Genomic DNA, 18176 nt, shown 5'->3' on the forward strand with positions numbered 1-18176 from the left:
TTGCATTATTGTAAACAGTGATTTGTCTTTGAATGTATCGACAAAGTTGTGTCTGAATGCGCTTCTTACATACAGTGCACTGTAGTTCCCTTCTGCCATTTTATTTGAGTGTCTGATTTCTAAATATAAAATGTATATATTTTGTAATGCTCTTAAAAATTCCCTCAGTGGATTTTGCCTCAGAATAATATCATGTTATTGCAAGGTATTTTTGGTGCCCTGCATCAAATATGCTTGCGGCAGCAGCATGAATTTTGCCTGTTGCAGCTGTACTGCATATAGTCATGACATAAATAATTCAACCTATCAAAATATTTGCAATCTTTATCACATTATCACCACACTATTATCACGGACAATATGATATGGCACACCCCAATGCTTGCCTTTAAGTCAACAAATGTGTGAATTACAGTTGGGCATCACTACTACAGTGTGACAGTGTTGATGCAAAATGATTACAAATAGGTGTCCAAAATTACAAGTCCTCACTATAGAGCACGCAATTTAGAGAAAAATGTTTTCTTCACTTCACACAATGCAGTTTACTCCCTCAGAAATCAGTCTCCACTTGGTGTGTGTTGGTTGGCTGATTTGGATCATTGGGAGATTCATCATGGAAATACTTCTGTTTTTGAGAAAACTGCTGACTGACTTTTCTGTCACATTGTCACAATGGCCTGTCAGTGACCCCTCCCACTCCCAACAGTCGAACGTCCTGGTCATAATGTCCCACACACACACACAGAGGCACAGTCAGTAGAACTGGATGCCTGGCTGCCAAGTAACAGATGGTTCCAGGATTTACACCAAGGGCGTGTGTTTGCACATGCTCATCTGTGTGTGTTTTGAAATAGTGTGGTTTGAGTTTACGATGACGTTATTAGGTTCGCATTCAAGACCTGCTGGGTCAGATTATTTTGATGAACAGCGTTTCTGTATCAGTTTTGTTTTAGTGCCCAGCTCTGTGAAGTTCAGGGCATTAGCGGCCCGGTGGATCTATATTTATTAGCTTATTTTGCTAAGAATCGCAGATAAGAAAATACATAAAAACACTTAAATAATACTTTTACAGTTTTTCCCATCATTACCAATGCCTTCCAAGTTAATTTTATATTTTTTTTTATTATTGGGACTAATGTACACGATTTCCAAACCACTGGTCCTTTTCACCACCTCGGTCATGGTGGCTGGAGGCTACACACCTTCGCCAATCGCCAGTCTATCACAGGACTAACTCATACAGACAGACAAATGCGTTCTCACCTACAGGCAATACAGTCACAAACTCACCTAACCTGCCTGTATTTGGACTATGAGAGGAGGAGAAAACACTATGTAGAGAAATGGAGAACGTGGCATCAATTTATCTGCCAAAGCTGTTTTTGTGTGAAAGAAGAAGGTACGTCTGCCACATGTTATACTGGCCGCATAGTGTACATGGTGACAATATATACAGTAAACCTGTGACAGCTTTAGCTCAGGTCAGAATAATTAAAACTCCCTAGACTTGCTGTAACCCTACTGTCATGTGCAGTACTACTGTCTGCTCTTGTGCTGTCCTTGTGAAGAGTAAAGATGTTAAGATCCCTTGAAGTGCTTACAGTGGAAAAGCTAAAGTGAAATGGATCATAAAAGGAAAAATTTATTTGATTTACATCTTTCATGAAGAAAAAATGTACAAACATTCATGAAGTTTTACTTTAGTTATGTTACAAAGAGGGGGAAGTACCATACTCTTTCCTTCAAAGCAAATGTGAATTAGTAACACAGCGTTAATGGACAGCTCTTCTTGTTAAGAAAGCTTGAAATCTCAGCGGACAAAGTGGACTGGCATCGATCAGCAACACTTGTTGGTGCACAAAATGATGGTCATTTGCTGCAGCTGTACTTACAGTATTTATTTTCTGATATTTAATGATATTCCAATTCTCTCTCTCTCACTGTCTTTCCCCAGTGTTTGACTACGCGTACCGAGACTACATCCTATCCTGGTACATCCCTTTGAGTCATGATGAGGGTCAGTTGTACTCCATGCTGTCAGAGGATTGGTGGCAGATGATTGGGCAGTTGCGATCCAGGCTTGCTGAGATTGACCTCGTCAATGTGGTGTGTTATGACACCATCCGAATCCTACACACACACTTCACTGACCTGAAGGCTGCATCTGCAAGGTACACAAATACCCATGATTGTAAATGGTTAAAGTCGCATTAGCTTATTAAATGCTCGGGTGTTCATAACCCAGAAATCATATAAACCATAATGTGCTTGTACAGCACAGCTTCCATTGCACAGCCAACAGATAATATCAGGGTATAAGAATTCCCTGCCCACCATTTACATGTTTTCATTTAGCTGACGCTTTTATCCAAAGCAACTTACAATTGCTATACATATCAGAGGTCGCACGCCTCTGGAGCAACGAGGGGTTAAGTGTCTTGCTCAGGGATACAATGGTGAATGTCTCACAGTGGGAATCGAACCCGGGTCTCCCACACCAAAGGCAAGCATCTTATCTATGTGTCTAAATTACGGCAGTTCATTAAATTCAGTCCAGCATATAGAACATTAAAATAATCCACAATGACTTCCTTCATCTCCAGGCAGCGTCTGCCTTGTGCACTTACAGAGAGAGAGTGATGGTTCACACGTAGTCTGGTTTCATTATCCTGCCAAGTCAGGCGAGACTTATGATTTGATCACACCACTGAGATGTCTAGCCTCCCTTGTCTTTAGTAGCTTAGGAACAAACTAGCAGCAGAGCAGCAGTCTGTCTTGTTCAGTCAAGTTTTAGAAGAAAATGCAACACAGCTGAAGTATGAATAACAATGGCGGTGTTCGTGCTGTCAATGAAGCCACATCTCGCATAATATGATCCGACATCTAGCTCTGCCAGAATAGCATTTCAAATTCACTCTGTCTCTTTCTGTTTATGTCTCACTGCTAATCCGCGGCTCTTTCATGTGTGTGTCCAGACCAGAGGAGTGTGCCCGACCGTTTCCTCTCCATCCCTGTTTGGTCAGTCCAGAATCGGAGCTGGCGTTCCTCCGCTGTGTAGCCAGAATACTGCTGCTATGTCTGCTACCACACAAGGACGCCAAGTCACACACACTACGCTGCTGCCTCACAGAAGTCATCACGACTAAAGGTACTGTGATTGTGTGTGTGTACGTACAGGTACTGTATTAGATGCTGAATTGTACCTGTATTTGGGGTCAGCTGGTAAACACAAACTCTAAAGCCAGACATCCTTTGTTCTTGCAGCACTGTAGTCATCAGAGTTTAGTGGTGGGGAAATAAAGAAATGGACTGAAGTTGATTTGAGATCAATCATAATTTGCACAGGAGATGTTAGTAAACCTGTTTCACAGTAGACATATTGATAGCAGCAGGAGAAGCACCGGTGTAATTAACATTACTAATATTAACTTTATTTATATAAATTTACAGTAAAAAAAATAATACAATTTAAATACAAATAAATTCCAAAATAAAAAATACAAACCAGATAAAATAAATTAAACAATAACAAAAATGTTCCTATAGTTTGAAAAAGCCATAAGATCAAATAATAATAGCATTATTACTGGCTGCATTCTGTTCAGGTCCATTTAAGCGCTGGTATTTTGCATGCTTGCCTTCTGGCATGGCTTTTGTGGACACTAATGGGGATGGAGCCATCGAATGTTTTTAATTGCAATTGTTACCATTTAACGGTTGACAATGGCAGATGGAAAAGTGGACATAGAAAACACTGTGATGCTTACAGCTATTTTGTGATGAAGGTAAATGTCGACTGTAACAACTGAAGCCATTGTTAAGAGGCTCACTTGCTATAAATGAAACCTCTGTGCTCTCTAGAGAAGATATGAGACAGAATATGTGATGATACTTTGATCAGACCTTTCAGAAAACCGTGTGTGTGTGTGTGTGTGTGTGTGTGTGTGTGTGTGTGTGTGTGTGTGTGTGTGTGTGTGTGTGTGTGTGTGTGTGTGTGTGTGTGTGTGTGTGTCCTTTCCTCCTGTATAGTAGTATTGTGTCTGCTATGTCAGTAATGGACCTTTTTTTCCCAGCACTCACTGTGACTTGTCAGAGCACGAGGAGCTCAGCTGGAACTAATAACTGTTAATGATGGATCTGTTTCATTGACATGTTCCATTGAAACCTGCCAGAGAGCTAGCATATACAATACCTGGAACTGGAAAACCTAAAATGAATGCAACCAACATTGTTAGTGTTGTTAATTCCACCTGTGCTTTTCCTGCTACGAATAATAACAGATGAAATAAAACGACTCCCCTGCAGTAATTCTTTATTACATTATGGGAGTAGCATGCATTACCTTGATATCTAGCTGCTGTTCTGTCTGTAGAACTGCATTTTCTACAGAAGTTGGCCCTCTGAAGTGTAACATAACACTAAATCTACTTTTTTGAATTAGCAAGTCACATGTACTTCTGCTTTATTACACCATCAATTGATCCCTTTCTCATTCCAAAGTGTTCCTTACAGTAGATTTTCCTGGGAAAATTCAGAAATTCTGACCCCAATGAAATCTGTTAAATATCTATCCAGCTGCTCAGACTCAATTAACAGGTATTAGTCAATTTCTGCGTTTATCTTAATACCTTTTTTGATTGGTATGTGTCTGTATGCTCCAGTGTTGAAGCCTTTGGTCGAGGTGCTAAGCGACCCAGACTCCATAAACCGGATGCTGTTGTCTCAGCTGGAGCAGAGGGAGCAGCAGGCTGAGCAGCAGAAGAAAGCCTACACCTACGCTGCCTCCTACGAAGACTTCATCAAACTCATATCAACTTCAGCTGATGTCAATTTCCTCAAACAACTCAGGCACGACCCTAAAAGCACACGCACACACACACGCACACACAGACCTATACGCCTGCACTGCCTTAATAAACAGAGACTATCCTGTACGTCCTTAAATGAAGTATACTGTGTATATACACAAACATGTTAACCAGATGGTGTTGACACTCTGTCTGTTTGCTGCTGTTGGGTTACCATGGGAACAGACAGTGTCTCTGCTGCATTATATTGGATCTAAATATTGTCTTGTTTGAGGAATAACGGCTCAACACTGACTTGTTGCTGGTGTATTTTATTAATTCAGTAAATGTTTACATGCTTTAAATGTAAAGTCTTACCACTGTGTCATGCCAAACTGTAATTATATCTTGTTTACTTCTGTAGTATTCTGCTTATTCACCCTAAGACAGCCCATTTTGGTTTCATTGATTGATTCCTGATTTAACATCTTGGTCTCTCTTTGCAGGTATCAGATAGTGGTAGAGATTATTCATGCCACCACCATCAGCAGCCTGCCTCAGCTCAAGAAGCAGAAAGGTACAGAGACACTACAGTTCACCATATTACAGAAAGGCCAAAAACAACCAAATAGAAAATGTGGGAATTTAAGGTTAGGCAAGGCAAGTTTATTTGTATAGCACATTTCAACAACAAGGTAATTCAAAGTGCTTTACATAAAACATAAAAGCAACAGGGAAATATATATCATTGCAACCAAATAGCTAGTACACCATGAGGGCTGAACGCTCTTGGAAAATAATCTAATTGTGTTTTTTTTTTAACCAATATTGCAATTTAATATGCAAATCATTTAAGCTCTTTACCTTCTGTATTATTCAAAACGGACAAACAATAAATCAGTGTATAGTATGACCAACACAATATTAGATAAACATACACTGTTCTTTCCTGTAGGCCAGGCCTGTGTTATGATGAACTTATGTGTTGCATGAATTATTACTATGAGCAATTGTGGAGAAGAAATATCAAATTATAAAAATATGAGAAAGATAATTAGAGTCATGGCATTAAATAATATGATAACACCAGTAAGTGCTCAATACAAAACCCACACTTAATAAGTCCTTATCTCAGTTCAAATCTCCTTCAAGTCTTATCTCTCATCAAAAACCTGCTTTTCTGTATCCCAGTAAGCAAACAAAAAAAAATACTCAGTCTGAGGTTCAATTCCAAAGTTGGCCAACGAAAATAAAACCAAGTGATGCCCCTCGTGTTTAATAGACAAGCTTAGTAGTTCTCCGACAACGCCGGAGTCCCCCTCTCCCCCGAAGCCTCAGATGCTGGTAAGCAGCAACGCCGTTTCACAGATATTTCCTGAGCTGACTGGTGGCTATTTGTGTAACGCAGGCGCCCATCGCCACAATACGCTTACCTTACTACACGTGTCTTTCTGTTGTGCATTTTTCCTGTTCGCCAAAGCGGCGGATGGCCTGAAGATTTTCAACCACCTCCACCAATTTACCCGCGGGTGGTGGTTGCTACTTTTATTCCCTGTTTGACACTAAAGTTTCTGCAGTGTCAGCTTCTCTCGAGCTTAAGGCCATTGTACAAGTCAAGGTACAGAATAACGTGTGAAGTCGATGCTTCTTCTGCAGACTGCTTTACTCTTGCGTGTCATGTGACCAGAGAGTAATCGCAGCCTTTGCCATTAGAAACTTTAGTTTTATCATATTGCGATAATATCGCAAATGCAATTAATCGTTCAGCCCTATTAACACCATGTAGGGAATTAGCGGTTATAGGACCACAATACTTATAAATACTTAAGTATTAAGTGAATACAGAACTCCATTAACTTACTCCACGTTACTGCAACAACTCTGAAGGTCCCTTATATAGAGCTGGGTGGGAAGGTCTGATGTGGCCTTTACTTGTGTCAATCACTTGCGAGTTTACCCTCATGTGAAAGTAGGTGGAACACCGAGAATTGACAATGCAAACTGAATGGGAGAGTTAAGGTTCAAGTGACATGTAACAAGAGCTAAAAGCGATTCCTGATGGGTTAGGGTTAAAACAAAGTTCAGGGGATCACCAAAGTCAGTAGGAGTCAGCGTCCAGGGAACCATGAACATCTATCAAATTTTGCCCAAGACATGCTGCTAGCATGGCTAATAGCAAACTAAGACCTGATAAATGAATTGTTCTACATAGGTATCCATAACTTCACCCTCGGTCACACTTATCTTGTTTCTTGTTCACAAATGATGTTTTTCTATTACAGTATTATTTTCTTTACTTACTCATTGAGATTTACATTCATTCTCTGAGCATCAGCTTTACACAACTTGCCTACAGTATTTGTAACACAAAGCTAACAATGTCTAACAACTTTATCTTGATGGTTCAGTGGCTCCAAATCGGCTAATCATGCTATTGTCTCTTATTGTGTGACCATTCTGGCTCACACGTTTCTTTCAACCGCTGCTCTCACTCTCTCTTAGAGCGAAAAGGTAAAGAGTCAGCAGCCATGAAGGCAGACCTGCTCAGGGCCAGAGATATGAAACGATATATCAATCAGCTGACTGTTGCTAAGAAACAATGTGAGAAGCGGATCCGCCTCCTCGGTGGACCAAACTACGAGAACAGTGAGGACGGAGGGGCTGATGACAGCGATGATCCTCAAAGTCAGAAGGTAAGACTCTGATAATGTGGACTGTGATAAAGCTGGTGTGGTGTTTGATTGAAAAGAAGCTTCTGAAACCTGTGTCAAGTTGTCAAATAATAGAAAATGAGAATCTTTGAGTGTTATATTATGTTTTGTCATTTTCTCTCTCCCCGCTCTCACATCCAGATTCTCCAGTTTGAAGACATCATGTGTAATCCAGGTTACCGGGAGCATTTCCGAGTTTACATGGAGAGAGTTGATAAGAGAGCACTGATAAGCTTCTGGGAACTGGTGGAAACTCTGAAAACTGCCAACAAGGTAACGTGTACACACATTCCAGAGGGATTAGCTCAACACTGCTTATAATATATGCTATTAGGGGAACAGTGATAGACACTGAGTGACAATGTTTTTCTACTACCTGAAGTAGTGAGCTGTACTAGTGCTGGGCCCGGGTGTTGCAAAATATTGGTACTTTTCTTCATCAGAATACAGATCGTGTCAGCCGTTTAAACTCGGATATGAATATTGGATAGTAGCAGTGAAGCACATCAATGCGGTGTAAAAAAAGAACATGAGTAATTGTTTTTTTGTTTATTAATATGTGTGTGTACGACAGAACGAGGTGCCCCAAATCGTAGGAGAAATCTACCAGAAGTTTTTTGTGGAGAGCCGGGAGATTCCAGTGGAGAAGTTTCTTCTTAAGGAGATCCAACAGAGTCTGGTGGGGAACAGAGGAACACAAGTCTTTATTAGACTACAGGAACAGGTAACTGCTGTTTTCGCTATTAACTGACTCCAGACACATTGGAGAATTTCTGTCACAAGAACTGGTGGCACATCTACTAAACAAAGAAAAGGGACTTGGAGCTTTGCTTATTAACAACACTGTTGTGTATGTGACTATGGTATGTTCATGTTCCACAGTGTCAAAGTTGTTCTACAATGACAATAACGCATCTTCTGTTGCTCTCAAACAACCTCTAGGTGGCTGAGACGATGAGAGAGCGGTACTACCCTTCCTTCCTGGTTTCTGACCTCTACGATAAGCTGATCAGACGAGACGAGCCCCATAGCCAATCACAATGTAGCACTGAGGAAAAGGAGGAAGGGGTCAGACATGCACAACGTTGATAAAATGCTCATGTGTTAAGATACTCAAATTTATCATTTGTACATTTGTATACCTCTGCTATTGCTATCCATTTTCATAAAAATGTATATTTTTATTCTGTAGTGTCAGGGTCTAGACGCAGGAGAGGAGGTCGGTGACGAAGGCAGTAAAGGAATCAATGAGCAGGCCAGCTATGCTGCTACGAAACTCCGCCAACTCTACGACAAGCTGGAGTACAAGCGACAGGCCCTTGGCTCCATCCAGAATGCACCCAAACCAGATAAGAAGGTAACAAAATACAAGAAAATGTGACAAAACACACCCTGGCGTCAAATGAGTATTCACTGCAGAAGGCCACAGCAGGATAGCATCAAACACAAGATCAGAATTAGTGTGTGCACATGCAGACCCTTAAAGCACAATGCCCTGAATTCTGCAGTGTCGAGATGTTAACTCAGTGGTTTGAGGTAGAAAGTGACAATTAGGCTTCTAATAAAGAGCCGATTTTGATCTGCTTTGCTTAAAAGCCTCTTGGGCATTTGTACACTTTGAATGTCAGTAATGTGATAGAATATCCACAACACTCATAACACACATTTTTGAAGAGGTTTAAAAACATTCTTTGACCTGAAAACCGCCACACGTCACTAATGTAATGTCTTCACTGAACTACGATTTGCATGCTAGTGAGAGTCTGTCCCTGTGTGTTTGCAGATAGTGAGCAAACTAAAGGAAGAGATAGGAGCCATGGAGAAAGAACACGGTGAACTCCAGCAACACATCACCAGGACTGACTGGTGGTGTGAAAACCTGGGCCACTGGAGAGCTATTATTACTACTGCTGAGGTAATGTGTTTTTTTTCATTTTTATCACAAACAATAAACAGCCTGTTCTACTAATGCTGAAGAAACAAGCTAGTCATAACTAGCTGGCTGATTTCCAGTGGAGAACCTGAGCGACTGAAGTCCTCTGGTGACATTCCTTTTGACTTGGCATCGACATGCTTTTTGGCAGAGGAGAAAATGCATACAATTAAAGTGTAAAAGCATCCAAAAGGAGTGAATTAATATTTCCATGTGACTTGCTAACTCGGATGATTTTATGGCCCAAGAAATGCATTGTGGAGAAAAGTGCTCATTTACTATCCTTGTTACACCTGTTTGGGCAGGCGTTATGTGATGTAGATGCATTCATGGTTGTTGTCAACAGATCTGGAGCATGAAGCTAATGTTAATTATGTAGTCATTTAGACATTTGTGTGTGTGTGTATTCCAGGCTACAGAGGAAGGTGGCGAGACTGTAGCTTGTTACAGCGTGTGTGTTAGCCTGGTAGAAGGAGAGGAGACGGCCAACAGTCGCTGGAGCGTCCAGAGGAAACTCACTGAATTCCAGATGTTGCACCGCAAGCTCACTGAGGTAACGCCAAACCTGCATGTGAATGAATAGGCTTTTCTTTAGGAAGTAGTTATTTCTGTGCTTTATAGTTAAACTAACTGTTGCCTTGCTTGTTCTATTGTTTCACCCACCTCCGCATTAGAGTAAGTCAGTAAACATTGTGTATAAATATTCTACATTTATTAATATTTATTTATTATCTTATTTTACTTGTCTATATATCTTTTAATAGCACAATTCTTTTGTTTATGGAGTTGTTATTATTTCACACTTGCTTTGTCAATGAAAATGTCTTGTTTCCCATGCCAATAAAGCCCCATTGAACTGAACTGTTAATACACTATACTATATTATCTAAAATGAAGGTAACCATATGGAAATGTAATACAAACTACTTCAGTTTTGGCACTAATTTGGTAAATCTCTCATCACTGTGAAATCACATTTCAATCACTGTGCGTCTTTCTTTCTCAGTGTTTTCCATCGTTGAAGAAGCTCCAGTTACCGTCACTCAGTAAACTTCCCTTCAAATCCATCGACCAGAAATTCTTAGACAAGAGCAAAACACAGCTCAATGCCTTCCTCCAGGTAAATATGGAAACATTTCACACTGTAAAGCTACTGCTTGACTGAAATTGCTATTAACTTGAGAATAGCAAAACTTTGGTGCTTCGTGCCTTTTCCCCCTGTAACAGATTTAATAGTGCTTCTCTTTACACTTACAAATAAAGCCTTGTTAACTTGAACATAAAGCCACACACATTTTAATACACTAAAGCAGATGTTCTGGTGTAATAATTCAACTAGTTTGAAAAAATAAAAATACATTTTGATATAAAAAAAATACATATTGATTCAGCTACAACACTTCGACACCATGTTGTGATTAAGAGTGCATGAAAACTGGTCATTAAGCAAGCAGAGCTAAAAGTAATGGGGAAATGGTTGAAATAGGTCTGACAGAAAAGTTGGGAACCACTGCATTTAGAACAACAACCAGCCCTATGCTCACATTGCCTCTTTTAATTTATGATGACCACCATGATTACTTCAGCCCTGTGTGTGTTTGTAGCGTCTGCTGACCGATGAACGACTGTGCCAGTCAGAGGCTCTCTATGCGTTCCTCAGCCCGTCTCCAGAGCACCTCAAGGTAACCAATTTTTCATACTTGCATTTCAAATAAGACAGGACTGCAACGTATGATTTGTCCTGTTTTGTGCTTGAATTACAACTGCAATAACAAGCTTTGTTTGTTCATTCAGTGTTAGAAGTTGAGGCTTTGAAATTCCTTCCTGAGTGGTTAAATATTGTATAGTGACAATATCTTTTTCAATGTATGAAGGTGATGTCAATCCAGAAGAAGTCCTCTTTCTCTCTGGCCTCCTTCCTGGAGAGGCTGCCTGGAGATTTCTTCTCCCATACTGAGGTACAGCTTCATTTGCAACTAGGAAAGCAACAGGAAGTTGTGGACCGTCACTCGAGCTGCCGTGCATCCTCATTTGGATTGTGTGTGCCGTGTGTAATTTCTGTTTATAGGAGGAGGCTGATGATGACAGTGACTTGTCAGACTACGGTGATGAGGTAGACGGGCGGAGAGACGCCCTGGCTGAACCCTGCTTTATGCTCATAGGAGAGATCTTCGAGCTCAGAGGAAGTGAGTAGCACTCTGTTGTCTTCCTAATCAATGTTGCATTTTCTGCAATTTGCAACTCTAACTGCATCTGAGTGAATTCATCTGATCTGTTTCCTTCGCTCACTGTCGTCTGTCTGCTCAGTGTTTAAGTGGGTGAGGAAGACTCTAATTGCACTAGTCCAGGTGACATTTGGACGAACTATCAACAAGTAAGTTCTAGCAAGTTGGGATTTTAATAAAACATTCCTTTGTGGGGCTGTCACATTTAAAAAGGAAAATCAAGTTTCAGCAACTAACAACAAATAATTTGAATGCAACCTACAAAGAGCTGTCTTACAATAAGCTATAAAGTTGACTTTGTTCCATTTGTTCACAGTACCTCTGGCCACTTTATTTGAGTAACAAACTGACCGTTGACTTTAGATTAGTTGTTATGGTAATGTTACTGCAGGTAACAAACAGCCAACCAGTTATAGCACATGAGAAATTACACTTAAAGGCATCAAAAGGTTCAATATATTTATATTTCCTTGTACATATATATATATTTATATACTACTCTTATATACATCTGTTTTTATAGCTTTACTTTTATTTGACCTTTTAAGTACTTATGCTGCACTGTGTGGTTTTTTTCTATTCTTTTCAACAGTATTTTTTACTTACTTTTAATTAGGAGCCACTGCAATGGATTGTTGTTTTGTTTCATATAGTTTTGAATGACAAATAAAGTGTCAAAATCCTGGTATTGTTTTATTGACCTGTTTGACACAGTTTTTTTTCTTTCTGAGATCCGGAGCGAGGCTAACATCTTCAATGCTCTTATTTCAGACAGATCCGGGACACAGTAAACTGGATCTTCTGTGAACAGATGTTGGTGTGTTACATCAGTGTGTTCAGGGACACCTTCTGGCCTAACGGGAAGTTGGCGCCACACGTCAAGGTCCGAACGGACACTGAACGCAATGAAACTAAGGAACGGGCTCAACAGAAACTACTTGACAATATCCCAGGTAGAAACTGAAACCCATGTTAACATGACCTGCTGATCTTAAACTTATCACCGGAAACGTGACTCATCTGACCTCATTACTTTGTTTTAATATGATCTTTTATATCAGATGCACTAGCAAATCTAGTTGGCCAGCAGAACGCCCGCTACGGAATCATCAAGATCTTCAATGCCCTGCAGGAGGCTAGTGCCAACAAACATCTTCTCTATGTAAGAATGATACATATTATGTCAAACACTGTATTTGTCATAAAACTGATTTTTATTATTATAATAATTAATTTGTCTCACTGTCTCCCTCCCTTAGGTATTGATGGAAATGTTACTCAAGGAAGTAAGCCCTGAACTCAGCGCGGAGGTGGACAGCATCTGAACACACTTGTATCACTTTACACACACAGTCTTTGGATCTTTAAGGCCTCTCTGTAGCTGACCAATCATAAACTGCCAAGCTAGACAGGGACACGGCCTTTTCGGGAAACCTCAGACAGAAAGCAGCCGTGTTGGTCACAGCTGGGACACATGCTGATTCTGTTGGTAGAACTTTGCTGTGAAATGATGAAAAGCCGGGCTGACACCAGACTGAAAGGGGTTTGACTTTGTTGTGGTACAGATCTGAACATCTGAACGGGGAGAAACCACATAGAGTCCGACTTCTTCCTATTTAGGCAGCAGTCTAACTACACCAGTCATGTTTGTACTGAAAAGTCCACATTCACTCAAGAACAAATTGTATTTTTGACATTATGTGACCCACTTCTGTAGTTTTCTTATTTCAATAGCACAGAAACATCAGACCTGTACCACAACAAATTGAAATTAAATGTTTTATTACTGCATAAATCATGGCGGTCTATAGATTACACGGCAGAGTAACAGATCATGAACGTGAACAACTTGATTGTTTGGTTATTAATTTGTAGAGCTGATAATCTAAAGACCTCAATTAAATGCAGCAAAGACAGTTGAAGTTCAGATTTCCTGTTGCCCTTTAAAGGCAACCAGTATGTGTCGATGACCTCTGAACATTCCTCCTACACACAACCTGAGCAACACTTGTGTTCTGTGATTCTTGTTAAGGCTTATAATTGTGCAATATAATGTTATGTAAAAGTCATTGTGATGATTTTATTTATGATTGTTATTGATAGATTTTATTTTTACCAAAAATTGTTTAGAGAGCGTTTATATAAGCAATAAATTGCGAACAAAAAGTTGATGACGGTTTTGAATTTCTTATCATGGACTTTGAAACTACAAGATTGACTAAAATTAAGTATTATAAATGTAAAAGATGAACATTAGTCATTACACAGATTGTGCGTTGATCCAGTGTGAAATATTGTTGGACCTCACTGTAATCTGAAGATGATGTGAGAAAACAATTCCATAAAAAATACATAAATATCATAAATGAAACAAGAAAAGTAAAGTCAGTAGCAGGGAAGACAACACTACCATTTTAATGATTAAAGTATTTTCAGTAGTATTCTGCTGCATTCAAATAACATGGGATGAACTAAGTGCTGCGCGCTTTTTGATGTGTTGGCCGCCACATCTGCTTGTGGATAAAAAGTGGTCGTCCATGAACAGTTCTGTATAAACAGCTTATGGAATTGTTTGACGAGGTGCAATTTCAAAAGATTTCAGGCCGTAACAGATTTTTGTAGAACATGAACGCGACATGTGTTCCACACACGGTGGGTTGAGTCTCAAGCGGGAGTGGGCGTGAGCATTGCAGCGTTACCACTCTGATGTCTTCACAGGACACCAAATCTGGCAAAACAAGCGATGCTGCACAGCTGAGCCGCGTTCTGTCAATGCAGAGAGAGTACGTCAGAAGACAGGAAGTGTAGCACTTTGCCTTCAAAACAAGAGCAGAAAACCTGCCCTGTATGTGAGATTGATTGACATGCAGTACTGTAGTAGTAAACAAAATGGCAGGTAAATCTAGGGCATATTTTGTGACAGATACCTGTTCATTATTTGATGGCTGATGATACGGACACTAGCCAGTCCCTTCAGTATGGGTAACCCACGTGTTGTCCTATGTCTAGATTGGCCTCTGGTCCACTGGCCCATGTTCTGCAATGTGATTTTACTTACAAAGGTTATTTCTTTATTTCTAAAGTGGGTCATGATGCTGAGCTGTTAATATATATTATCATGGGGAACCAAAACAAGAATTTTTAACTGTAAAGGGTTAGGGTTGTGCACAGCAAAGCGGGGGCACATAAAGGTCCAGCCACAGTCTATGGGTCCAGCACAGTAGTAAGCATGGGAATGGGATCATAGGGTCAGCTGCCATATGATAGTATCATCACGCAATATTTTGCCCTTGATAATGTCTACATATTTCACAACATTGATCTAAAATAATACATCACAATATCTGCGACCATGAAAAGTAAAATATAAAGGAAACAATACATTGTGAATTAACTTTAGATTTTGCTCAGATAAGTGAGGTAAAACAATGTACGTTGGTGCATAACGTCTGGGCGCTTTTACAACACAAGACACATCAAATGCTTCCAGCCTTGCACAATTGTATAACCAGCTGATACATGATGTAACAGGAAAACTGTTGCAGCCGCTGGTTTTATTTTGACTCCTGAAACCGGAAGTAGTGTAATATTGTCATGAACTTACAAGTGCAGTGATGTTTGGCTCAGACGAGACGCCGCCAACATTTCCAAGCTAACAAACGGTACCTTATCCTGGAAAGTCAATGGTAGGTTTTGTTTAATGCTAACAACATTAATACTGGTTGTTACCTTAGAGCGCTAACGCTAGCTGGGCGAGGAGCTAGTCATCAGCTAGGTTTAGCTTTCCTTTCATTCTTAATTTACTGGCTTAACTTTGGGTTTGTCTTGCCTTTAGTTAAAGCTAACAAGCTAAGCTAAGGTAAGCTATAGGTTACTTTAAACCAACTAAGCAACCATCATCGCATACAACGCGTGAAACGTCTTACTCATCATACTCATAATAACTGTATTGTTCTGATAGAGGCTAAGCCAATACGGTTAAGCGGGTTAACGCTATCTGTGAGGACTGTGATGCTATCGTGTTCATTGTGGTTGCCTGACAACGGGAAATTAAAGTGACAGTAACGTTACAACGCGTGCAATATAGGACACGGAGTGCTGGAGTTGATATCAACCATTCCGTAATAGTTTTTGAACATTAATTGATTTGGGTAACCTCAGCCTCTCTCGTGCATATATGTGTATTTTGTCAGCTGCATGAAAAACAAAATGTACCTGCACCCAAGACGGACTTTTCTTGGTTCATCAGCTAATCACAGATAATGCAAGAGTAAAGTGAACTGCGAGGTTTCTCACAGTACAAAGCCGAAAACCTGTATACATTTGGCTCTATGCAGTAACGTTAGTGATGAATATAAGCAAGCATGGCATTTTATGTCCTCAGTTGGGTTGTATAACTTTGCCAAAAGAAGATGGATGACGAGCTGGAGAACTTCATCAAGGAGCGGAAGGCGAGAGTAGCTGCGGATAAAGCCAGTTTAGAACAAGACCCTCCATACATGGAAATGAAGGTGTGCTGGAATGATTGTTATTGCCAATTATTCAATTCTGATTTAATTTATTTAACCCCCAAAGATAAAATACACAAATAACTAAGGCTTCACTTCATTTTCTGGGGACATAAGTGGAAACTTACAAACGTTTTGTAGTGTAACTGATGTATGGATTATTTGACCCCATTTTAGTATTTGTTTGGAAATGTAAAGTTATAAGCAGGTCATTTGATAACGTATTTGCAGCAACCCTAATGCCTTTGTATTGCAATCCTTTTTATGCATTGTATTCCTGTATTTTTGACTGACAGGCAAACTCACACAGGGCCTATGAATCTGCTGTTAAAGAGAACATTCCTCCCAAGTCTATAGCACAGGGGAAAGGTACGTGACCTCACTTCCCTCCTTTTTTTTGTGTGATTATTTTCATAAAATAAGTAAGTACCTATGTGTATCATTAATAGTAACCCATGCAATGTTAGCAATGTTTGTGGGGGTAGACGTTGTTTCAAGTGGCAGTTGTTGCTTTGGAATGAAACTCTTCACCTGGTGTCTCTATTAAACATTGATGGATGTGTTTGGCAGAGGAGAGTTGCGGTGTGGCTCTACCCCTGGGTGTAGAGTATGAGAGGAAGAAACAGAGGTTGCAGCATGAGCTCCGTATGGACTACAGGCGCTACATGGCTCAGGTGACTGATACAGACTTACCTGTTTATTTGTGTTCGGCCTTAGCTCACAAGCCTGAAGATGAGTTTAAGATTTGTTCTAGACCTAACAGTATTTTATTTTAGTTTATTTAGTATAGTATTAAAGTAGATATTGCTGCTCCAGGGGTCTGCTGAAAACCGTAAGGAGAGCTTTGTGTGTGGTATTCGCAGTCCATTTCTGAAACATTGACAAAAGCTTTGTTCCAGGACTGGATCCACTGAAGTCAACATTTTTAAACTGAATATGTTGCATGTGGCAACAGTGCTGGTCCCATTTCCACTTCCAAATGTGGTCATGAAATGCAGCAGCCGTTTGTCAGTATTTCAGTCCTGGTTGATTGTTGAATCCTTTGTAGCTCTCAGTATCACATGATCCAAATAGTGTTCAGGTATCCTCAGCAACATGTAAAATTTTGGAAATATCACATGACCAAGTTGTGTTTACCAGGCATTTGGCTTTGACTGGGTATATGCAGTATACTGCAGTAAAGCTACTGCATAATGTAATTATTAAGGAAATCTAGTGTAAACTCCACTCCACAATTTGCACTGTATACCTAGTTATTGTTTACACTAAAATTATACAGGTGGGTACATTGTGTCTCTAGTTTTTGCCTCAGCTGTCAGCTTTTTTCAGCTTTACATTTTAGCTTTAGTTTGGTCCTTAGGTTAACACTGCTTTTTTTGTGGAGAATGTGTTGTAGGAAGAGTAAAAGTCACAATGTTGGAATCATGACAGTAACATTTTATGTTACAGAAAAAACACTTTGACCCTGGAACATTAATCCACCTCGATAACAAGAGGTCTGTCAAGGTAAATGTCTCTTTAATGACCTCGTGATGTCAGTGGATTTGAAAAAATTATGTCTTTGACTGTTGCTGGCATAACAAATTTAACTGTGTTACTAGCCAGCTTTTAATGAAAGAAAATAACCCCTCATTACTGGATGCCAGACAAAATCTATGGTAAAGCAGACTAACTCGAAAGGAATAAGTGGCACAGAAACCTGTCACACAGAAAGTGTCACATAGTGAAAAGCAGTTAAGTCGCAAGCAGTGAAGTTGAAATTGTTAGTTAAAAGGATTGCATAAGTAAATGGTTAAAATAAATATCTAAAACAATAGTTATGTAAAAGTAATGGATGAGCACATGAAACAGCTAGCTAAAAGTAAACAGTTAGCTAAACTTGAAACCGCTAACTAAAAGTATTGGATGAAACAGCTAACTAAAAGTAATGGATAAACACTTGAAACAGTTAGCTAAAGGTTATGGAAAAACACTTGAAACAGCTAGCTAAAAGTAAACACTTGAAACAG

General features: G+C 39.8%; 2 protein-coding genes and 1 long non-coding RNA gene across 4 annotated transcripts in view; 2 read left to right on the plus strand and 1 right to left on the minus strand.

Moving 5' to 3' along the window:
- snx25 (sorting nexin 25) overlaps positions 1-13828 on the plus strand; it is a 17358-nt gene extending 3530 nt beyond the window's left edge. The window contains exons 4-22 of the mRNA XM_046029890.1: positions 1958-2174; positions 2979-3151; positions 4665-4851; positions 5297-5367; positions 7293-7483; positions 7643-7774; positions 8076-8225; positions 8444-8569; positions 8694-8858; positions 9285-9416; positions 9847-9987; positions 10441-10554; positions 11039-11116; positions 11309-11392; positions 11503-11620; positions 11742-11808; positions 12431-12612; positions 12721-12821; positions 12919-13828. Coding sequence (XP_045885846.1) covers positions 1958-2174; positions 2979-3151; positions 4665-4851; positions 5297-5367; positions 7293-7483; positions 7643-7774; positions 8076-8225; positions 8444-8569; positions 8694-8858; positions 9285-9416; positions 9847-9987; positions 10441-10554; positions 11039-11116; positions 11309-11392; positions 11503-11620; positions 11742-11808; positions 12431-12612; positions 12721-12821; positions 12919-12984 — 2495 coding nt within the window. The 3' untranslated portion in view covers positions 12985-13828. The remainder of the gene's footprint in view (positions 1-1957; positions 2175-2978; positions 3152-4664; positions 4852-5296; positions 5368-7292; positions 7484-7642; positions 7775-8075; positions 8226-8443; positions 8570-8693; positions 8859-9284; positions 9417-9846; positions 9988-10440; positions 10555-11038; positions 11117-11308; positions 11393-11502; positions 11621-11741; positions 11809-12430; positions 12613-12720; positions 12822-12918) is intronic.
- A 211-nt stretch (positions 13829-14039) lies between these two features.
- Positions 14040-15689, minus strand: LOC123957235. Its single transcript, XR_006821763.1, has 3 exons — positions 15264-15689; positions 14587-14696; positions 14040-14425 (listed from the first exon to the last, which is right to left on the minus strand). It is a non-coding gene; the product is annotated as an uncharacterized LOC123957235 (long non-coding RNA).
- The window catches only part of LOC123957233 (centrosome and spindle pole associated protein 1-like), a 20146-nt gene continuing 17207 nt past the window's right edge, over positions 15238-18176 (plus strand). For both annotated transcript variants that reach the window (XM_046029888.1, XM_046029889.1), the window contains exons 1-5: positions 15238-15345; positions 16044-16170; positions 16464-16536; positions 16738-16841; positions 17617-17673. In XM_046029888.1, the coding sequence (XP_045885844.1) occupies positions 16072-16170; positions 16464-16536; positions 16738-16841; positions 17617-17673 (333 nt within the window). In that variant the 5' untranslated portion in view covers positions 15238-15345; positions 16044-16071. The remainder of the gene's footprint in view (positions 15346-16043; positions 16171-16463; positions 16537-16737; positions 16842-17616; positions 17674-18176) is intronic.

This window comes from Micropterus dolomieu, linkage group LG19, assembly GCF_021292245.1.
Source record: "Micropterus dolomieu isolate WLL.071019.BEF.003 ecotype Adirondacks linkage group LG19, ASM2129224v1, whole genome shotgun sequence".
NCBI lineage: Eukaryota > Metazoa > Chordata > Actinopteri > Centrarchiformes > Centrarchidae > Micropterus > Micropterus dolomieu.